The sequence below is a fragment of the Barbus barbus genome (assembly GCF_936440315.1).
Source record: "Barbus barbus genome assembly, chromosome: 2".
Taxonomy (NCBI): domain Eukaryota; kingdom Metazoa; phylum Chordata; class Actinopteri; order Cypriniformes; family Cyprinidae; genus Barbus; species Barbus barbus.
In genome coordinates, this window is record NC_136730.1 from 15,761,230 (window position 1) to 15,770,406 (window position 9,177).

The 9,177-nt window shown below is 38.8% G+C and overlaps 1 protein-coding gene across 1 annotated transcript; it reads right to left on the reverse strand.

Annotated features, from left to right (window-relative positions):
* Window positions 1-692: 692 nt before the first annotated feature.
* Window positions 693-2,841, reverse strand: LOC306886389 (transcription cofactor HES-6-like; the record flags this gene model as incomplete). Its single annotated transcript, XM_079443444.1, has 4 exons — window positions 693-1,666; window positions 1,868-1,940; window positions 2,099-2,194; window positions 2,779-2,841. 4 exons carry the CDS (start codon window positions 2,839-2,841, stop codon window positions 1,206-1,208), a joined length of 693 nt encoding a protein of 230 aa, XP_079299570.1. The 3' UTR covers window positions 693-1,205.
* Window positions 2,842-9,177: the final 6,336 nt, after the last annotated feature.

Here is a 9,177-nt window from a genome sequence, read left to right on the forward strand (position 1 = left end):
ATGAATGTGTTTTATAGTGAAATTAGCTTTAAATGTAGGAGAACACTAGACAATCCATTAGGGGGCAGTTATCTTATTTGAGCATTTAACTAGTAACTCTGGGACCTAGTACGCGACTGTTAAATAGTGACATCTAGTGGCTGTTTTAAGTAATAGTACTTTCTTACAATATGGATCAAACGTACATTTTGTTTACCTTAAATAGTTCACCTAAAAATGCAAATTTGCTGAAATTTACTCACCCCACGAGCCATCCAAGACGTAGATAATTTTGTTTCTTCAGTGGTATAGATTTAGAGAAATTTGGCATTATGTCACTTGTTGACCGATGGATCCTCTTTTGATTCTTTGATATTTTGTTGATCTTGTGCTCTTTTCTCTTTTTTGCATGCTAAACTATCCATCAAGAAATTAGCAAACCTGAATTTTTCTTTTCGTATTTTCTGTATTAACACAGTTTATTATTATTTTAATGTTCAGGTTCAAATTGTTGGTATAACTAATAAATACAATAGGATTGGGATGTACAAAATGTTGAATTTGAGTAAGTTATTTTAGAAGTACGTGCCTGTGATGCTGTTTGTAAATGTTAAAAAAAAATCTCAATTCTAACAATATTTGTTTGTCAGTGGAATAAAGAGCCAGTTCTAATGTATGACAAATTATATACAAGTTAAAAAAGAAAACATACAAACTGATCAGTCATTTTAATTTTTTTTAAATCACCTTTTTTTACAGTCATCATCATTATCACATTTTTGGGAATACAAAGTTAATACACAGTTCTGATTTTTCATAAAGAAAATCAGTTTTAACTGCTTCAATATGAGGTACAAGTCAGACTCCTCTCTTCTTGTAATATACAAGGATGGAGTATATTCTTCACAAATGATCTTGTCAATTCTACCCTTTCTGAGTCACTATTAGTGTTTTGCATTTAAGGTAGAGAAACATGCATAATTTCATAAAATCCCCTAAAACCCACAGTACACCATGTCTAAAACCCTATAAAAAAAGAGAGAAAAAGCAAAGTAAGGTAATATAAACTTTTCCTACAAGTGGTCAAGACAGCAATACTAGTATATACAGTCAACGAGGGCAGCTTTGGTGTCATTTGTGATCATACCATAATTTGCTTTCAAGCATGCACAGTGCTTTAAATGATACTATACAACAAATGGGGGGCTGGGCTGGGCTGTATTCATTCACCAGGGTCTCCACATAGAGGGATCAGCTCCTGGAAAAAAAGGGGGAAGGGCCGATCGTGCTGGAGACTGAGGGGAAGGAGACCTGGGGGGAGAGGACTGTTCACATGGTCTCTCTCTAATCGGTGGGACTCTGGGAGAGTGAGTGGGGCTGGAGGGTGAGGAAGGAGTTGGAGGGGTGTGCAAATGGAGAGGATGGGGATGTAAGGAAGGCAGGTTTAGAGGGGATTGGGGAGGGGATAGAGGAAGAGGGCCGGGGGTGCCAACAGAAGTCGTGCCCCCACCCTCGGTGCTGATATGGGGAAGAGATTTCAGCAAGTGGTTTAGCAGACGAGCACCCAGGGTCTTGTCCATCCCAGGGCAGCTCAGGAGCAGGTTGTGCACCTCATGCATGCACTGAATATAGCCGCTACTGTATCTTTGTCGAGACTCAAACCCAGTGCCTGGACTGAGGCTACCACCTGGAAATAAAATATAATTTACACACACATATATATATATATATATATATATATATAAAACAATGGGAGTGATTTGACTTCATGTAAACAATCATGAAATTACCTTTAAAGACCAGTAGGGTTTTTTTTGTATATTTAACATAATATTAACCTCAAATACATGTGAAAAATATGTAAGATATGGTTTTAGCATAGTCTAACCTGAACCTCTTTGAAGGTTCTCCATGTGCTGAACTGTTATCTCAAGAACATCTGCTTTCTCCAATTTAGATTGCTGTGGGATAAGTGAGAGAAAAAAATGCAATATGAAAATATTTTTTTAAGTCATTATTTATTTTAATAGAAAATAATCATTAAAATCAATTTATTTGTTAAATTATATTTTTTTATTAATATATATAAAATTATTTATTGCTTATTTGGGTCACTTACATCCAAATTGTAGGCATCCACCATAATACCCTTTAGCTGCTCAAGGCTTGAGTTTATCCTCTCTCTGCGTCTCTTCTCTATCAAGGGTTTCCGCAGCTAAAATGATAAACAAGCCAGGTTTAGGGTGTATGAAATATTCATTAGATATCCTCAAGGGATTCATTCAGTACAAATTTGACAACACCAGACAGTTCTGTAAGTGTCTGAAGTGTGAAATATTAATTGAACATCCCAAATAAGTTAATTGCATGTGAGTATTTAACATAACTAGGCCTATACTTGGAATATATCAACAGATTTGAGCATTGGATGAGGAAAAAAACATGGTAGCTACTTGCAATTTCTTTTCACTCATGAGGTAAAAATCTAAAACTAAGATACTAGCTATCCTACTGTGGAAATAATATTGAGATTAGCAAAACAAATCAATTGTTTTATTAAGAAAATTGAAATTTAGCTTAGGGTTTTTTCTTAAATATTGTCAAGAAAAGATACTCACACAAACAGCAGTCTGGAACAAGTTCATTTTAAATCTGCTCTGTATGATTTAGTCAAATCTGCTCCATTTCATTCGTTTATTTGTATCGCTTTCTACATGTATCCCGCATTGAACAAATAAATAATATTCTTCCATACTTGCTATGTATGAAAACAACACAAAATAACGATAATGCCACTACCTTCCGCTCTTCTTTTGCGTTGAAATTCTTCTCTGGATCGTTGCCGATATTAGAGGCCGTCATTTTTCTGCAGCGATGGGTATTTTAGAAACCTTTCGCTTTCCCACGACTATTTTTAAACTTAAGTTTTCGGTGGCGTAGTCTTGACAAATCTAGAAACAACTTAACCTCGTTTAACGTGTACTCACGCTCCCCCTCAAACCTCCACCCACTGAAATTACCATGACAATACATGGGTGCTTTTTGCTGCACAATTTCCCACAGTCTCGGGTTTGCCCGATTAAATACCACGAACTCCACGTTTCACACATAGTTCTGGTGCATTGAGATAAAGCAAGAGTTCAAAAGTTTGACTTCACAAGGGATTCACTGTCAGTAATTAGGCTATACGGAATTGACTGAAAAACGAAAGCGCGACACCAAAGTGAAAACGATTTTACTACAAAAAGGATGCACCTGTGGATTTCATTCTCATGTTTTAATCCTGTGTTTCCACCTGATATAGAGTATACGCGTTAGGGCATTAAATGAACCGGGATGCTTTTGAAACATAATTTTTAATACTGAATTCCAGGTGCAATGTTTTTCATAATATACCAGCGAAAACAAGAATGGGGTATCCGCTACCCAACAAAGACAGAGGGTGGTAAAGGTTGGAGGATGGTAACGTGCAACAATAGCAAAGAAATCTTAGTTTTTAAGTGTTTTCACAGTAGGAGAGCTACTATTATCTCTTAGTTTCCCACCCCTTCCTCCATAGCGCGCGACCCTTCCCCTTTACCCCCTTCACTATTGTTCTTTTCATCTACGGGACGGGCACACTCCACTGAAGCACGCCAAGATCTCTTTCTGCTGTTGTCCGGCAATAATGCCCCACAGTCAACGGAATAATAGACAGGGTGTCAAATCCCTAATGGCCATCTCTTAAACTCTTCAGCAACCCAGAAAATCACATCCCTAACATCGCGGTCCACAGAAAGACTGATTTCGTTCAAATAATGGCTTCTGAAGGAGAGTTGAAGCATTCCTCGATAGATGTGGTCTTGCGTTTACAGTATCTGTTGTTGGGAAAATGGAGATTCATTTATAGGCAAATAATATGATATTATCAGCATTAAATATGCCTACAATAAACAAGAGCTGTTGCAATAAACCAGAATCATTTATCGCGATTATAATAGGCCTATGTCTGACAATTTATTGATAATTTCCAATGCTGCGTTTGTGAATATGACAGACAAATCTGTTCCATTTCCTAAGTGTTTAAAGTAAAATATTTGATTTAACCTACCACTAGGGGGTGCTCAATTTACAACAATGATATTGGAGACGGTGCAAAAGCAAAACACGAAGCCTTTCTGGGAGGATAGTGTAGGCAGTGGCTTTCAGACTGCCCCTATTTTTTCTTTTTAAATTGACAAGACTCATATATACAACCATTTACATGCATCAAGTAAATCATAGCCTATAGCTAGAGGGAGAGAATGAGTGACAGCTGGGTCACAGACCGGTCTCGAGTCCCTTCCCTTGGAGGAGCTCTGATCATCACTGTGGGTGCTTCTGAAATTAGCCAGTGTGCTTTAGCCTTCACGCACGCCTATCTTCACACATCATATTTTGTGTCAAACAAGAATAGCAGTGTACAGTGAAAGACTTGCAAGATTTACTAGTCATTACTTTTCTAAATAATTGCAAGCACATTTAAAAAAATATTTTGACATGGAAATTCAAATACTTTTCTATTAATCTATTAATCTGCATTGCATGAACATTTATTTTGAGAAATTATATTTTTCTCCCATTAGAAAATTAATCCAGCATCACTCCCGAAACCTGGCTGCTTGTATAGGGTATATGGCCATTAGCAGCTTGAAAAACAAAACTTTTATTCAAATTCTGAATGGATTATATCTAGCCTAGAAAGTGCGCAAATAGTATTGTATATTTTTGTTTACTCACTATAACATTATCTTATTCAAAATGATAAAACATGCTTAAAAATGTAATTCATGCACTGTTCTATGCAAACATGTACTAGTCTATGCAAAAGTGTGATATCCTACTGTACTGGATGTCTGAATACTGATAAATGGTCTTAGAGTGCCATCTATTGGTCATACTGAGTATAGATGTTTTATAGGCCGTATACACCGGTCAAGGAGTACAGTAAACTTAGGATAACCTGGGGAACTTTGGGTGATTTCCAGAATATGAGGAATATGACAGATACATGTAACCAACTGTGATGTATGTCGTCTGGGATCACTGCCAACCAATGGGAGGAGAAGAAGAACTTTTACTTTTAAAAAATGACGAATACAGACGAATGCCACCATTAAAAAATAGACAAGGTGAACAAGTAATTAAATGTGGTAAATCAAACAGACATAGACAATGAGAATAACAGGAACTACCAAATATGGGCAATAAGAAACATATATATACTCTGTACCGACACTCACAGAATCAGAATCAGTCAATGGGACAGCTGCTTCTCGACTTTATTGTCTTGTTATAATAAAGTCTTTTCTTTCACATTTGAAACTCTGCTGTTTTTGAGCCTTTCTAATTGCACGACTGAGGTCCAGACCATCGACGAGAGCACGTTTTCCACAACATAAAAGTGGCACCCCAGATGGGACTGGATTGAGGCTCCGGCGTCTTGAAGGGCCGTTGCAGGCGAGGGACCTGGGTTAACACGCAAACAATCCGAAATTACGAGGCCTCAAGGTAAGCAAGTTTTGCTTATATATTTGGATATAAGGAGATTGTTTGCTGGTTGACTAAGGGTTGAGCCTGTGGCGGTGTTTTGGGACAGGGCCTCACCAGCTAACGGACGTAAAATTATTTAAATGTAAAAAGGTGCATATGGATTGATGAGTTTCAAGTGTTAAAGGATATGCCCATTAGTTAAAAGAGCACAGATGGTGCCAATATAAAGTAGTAGTGAAAAAGCCTAGTGAAGAAGGGCTAGAAGTGTAAAAGCATCTAGTTAAGAGGGATGCTGAATGCCGGCACACGCCTAAGTTGAGAGGCGTGGGGATCTGTGGTTACCGGCCCCGGGATAGGGGGTGACTGCTCGGACAGGTCCGTTTCTAATCGAAACAGTTAGTTTTTGTTCGTTATATGTTATATGTTATATGTAAGTGTTGGTACACTTGAGCAATATATGTTTGTCTAAAAGTAAAAGTGCACGGTTATTTGATAAAACTGCAGAGAAAAATCACGTTAAGATTTGAAAAAGATCATATTGTATTGAATGGAATATTTTAACGGATTATTGAAAATTGAAAGAACTAGAAACACCCCAAAAAATTGGTTGTGTCGTTTGTTTGGGCATTCTCCACAGTGTCGACGCTGTGATCCAAATTGTGAAACTAAATTGTTGATAAAAAGAAAAGAATTGAAAAAGGCAATCTGAGCGCCTGTTTTCCCATTGTTGCGCCAGGGAGAGAAGAGGGGACCCGCGAGGGTGGGGGCTGAGGCTTTCTGTGTGTGTGGACTGATAAAGAGTGTGTGTGTGTGTGAAGTGCTCGAGCAGTGTGTGTGTGTGTGTGCGAAAAGGAAGGAGAGGGAGAGAGAGATTCTGTTATTCTGAGTTTGCCCATACGGAGACATGAAGCGGACAGAAAAAATAAAACACATCGATTTGAATGACCCTGACACTGAACAAGAAAATCAGTTTCAGGCAGTATTGGTACAGACACAAGGTATTCGCAATCATTTTTGGTTGGAATCCAGCTTTATTGATCTCTATGGGCATGAACAGAAATTGACAGAATACAAGAAAAATATCTTTTTCAGAAAATTGATTAAGATTACAAATTTGGGAGAAAAATCAGCTGAATGGCCAGGAATAAATTGGCAAGATGTGGTAATGAAACATGTAACGATTCGGCGATTGAAATACAATTTGTTTAGACTTTGGGATGCAGCTCTTCCTTGGATGGGAGCTGAGTCAAATGCAATTGACATCCCAGTTGAACCAGTTGTAGCACCGTATATTAAAAATAGTTGGGCACCCTGGCCAGTGCTCGAAAAAGGAGCTACAATTCTAGATAACATCCATTTCAGAGTGGAAGCTGAGACGAGAGAAGTGATTTGGACGTCCAGAGTGTTGTTTAAGTCACCAGAGATAGGAAGTGCGCAGCCTCTCTTTGTGACTGGCAGAACTCTGAGGCGCCTACTAGTGACGATTGAGCAGAAGTTACAGCCTCAGTTCATACGTCACGTGAGGGTGGAGATTCACGGAGATCAGGAAAGATCGGATTCATCTCAGTGCAAATTGCTAAAAACAATACTCAATTAAATTAGAAAAAGATAAGAAAAAGGAAGGATGGCAGAGGGGGAAATAAAGGGAAAAAAGAAAAGGGGAAAAAGAGGTAGAAAAATTTTAACAATGCCGGAAAGAAGCTTATTGATTGACTATATGGAACCTCTGTATCCGATGTGGTGCACAAGAAATGAATTGAATATCAATATAATTAGGATAAAAGAATTTTGTATAGAATTAATGCCATCTCTCAATTACTCAATTTGGACAGGAGGATTGACAGCAACAGGTCGCAAATTTCATGAGAGGAGACTGTGGAGTTTTGAAGCTTTCAGCTTGGGGGAACACATCATTTGGACAAAAGCTAATCTTCGGATAAAAGAAACAAAGGGCTTTGGGTTACCTTTTAAGTTATTAACCAGAAAACACATTGTGATTATTCTAAAATATTTGAGATACACTAACCAGATTTCTTAAAAAAGGTGATAAAGTCCTCAGCCCAGTACAAGTCCAGGTGTAATCAGGGGTCGGATACTTTTAGTGATCCTCGTCTGATGAGCTTGGTGAAGAATTAGCTATTAAGTTTTAAACCACTGGGATTATAGAGGTAAAATCACCTAATAAACAGAGAAATAATTAGATAAAAACTATTTGCTAAATAAATTGATAGGGAAAAATTTTATAATGTCTAGTCCAGTAGAATTATTGGCCTCTGAAAATCCAGCATGTAAAGAAAATATAGGGGGACTCTCGAAAAAATGGGCAAAAAGAACAAAGAAATTGGCCACCAAGTGGCCGGTAGAGGGAACATTTAATGTGGCTATGTGTAGAGAGATGGAAGTACTGATTAAAAATCACAAGACTAATGACAAATCTAGAAAACGAAATGACAAGAGGGAACAAGAATTAGGGGTGTTGAATTTATTCAAGCAATATGGGATTAAATTATGGAAATTGGAAAGGGGAAACAAAACGGGTGAAGTAAAAGAAGAAAGACCACCTCCATATGCTCCTTGCTGTGACCAGGTCGTCAATCAGATGCCAATCATACAGGGAAAAATAGATATAAAAGGACCCATAGAATTTGAGGGGTATGTACATGAAACAAGCTCAGACGAAGAGAGAGAAGAGCAGAGCTGCCTAGAATCATTGTCATTAGAAAGCAGGGAGAAAGAATATGCTTGCAGGGTCGTGAAGGAGGGGCTGGAGCCACAGGAGGAAAGGCTGGAGCTGCAGGAGGAGGGGCAGTGGACATCTACACCAGCACCACAGCCGAGACGAGAGAGAGAGAGAGCAGCAATCTACAAAGAAGAGCCAAGAATTGAAGGAAGGGGGGCTGGAGCCCACAAGAAGAAAAATAAATCAGGAGCACCTCCCACACGTCATGAGCTTGAATCAATGCTAAAGGAGATGGAAGAGCGTTATAAGCGCGAAACAGCAGCAGGTGGCGACAGTGAGAGAAGTGAGGAGAGTGAGTCAGAAAGATCATCTGAGGAAGGAGCGCCCTCTGCTGACTCAATACAGGAAGAACTGGCTGAGATGGAGGAAAGATGCAACAGGACAAGAGAGAAAATCAAGCAAGCCATTAACATGACAAGAGAAGAATATGAGCAGGTAGAGAGATCATTACAACAAGAAGCAAATGAATTATTGCATCTTCAGTCAAAGCAGCCTCATTCAAGTCTGCGTTACCCAGTTCAGCGAAAACAGTACAAACAAGTTGAAGGGATACTGACCTTACAGGACATAGAGCCACTGAAAGATCAACATCAAGTGCAAAGGCAAAGAAATGAAGACAGATCAGCACGGACGATGAGATCTCCAACAAGAACAACAGAAGAAGCCAAGGATGGTGAATCAAGACATCAGTGCCCAATTCTCATCAAGCAAGGGCATGCTCAATATATACCTTGGGCTGGTCAAGATTTGGACTCTCTAGTGTCCCGTCTCCCAGATATTCATGAAGGAGCTGGAAAATGGATCAAAACAGTGGAAGAAGAAACAACTGGAAAGCTTTTGGCACTAGGTGACATCAAAGCATTGCTTGTAAAGTGCCTAGGAGCCTCCAAGATGAATGACATCCTAAAGCAGTCTGGCCTTCTGCATGCAGTGGACAGACCTGAAGC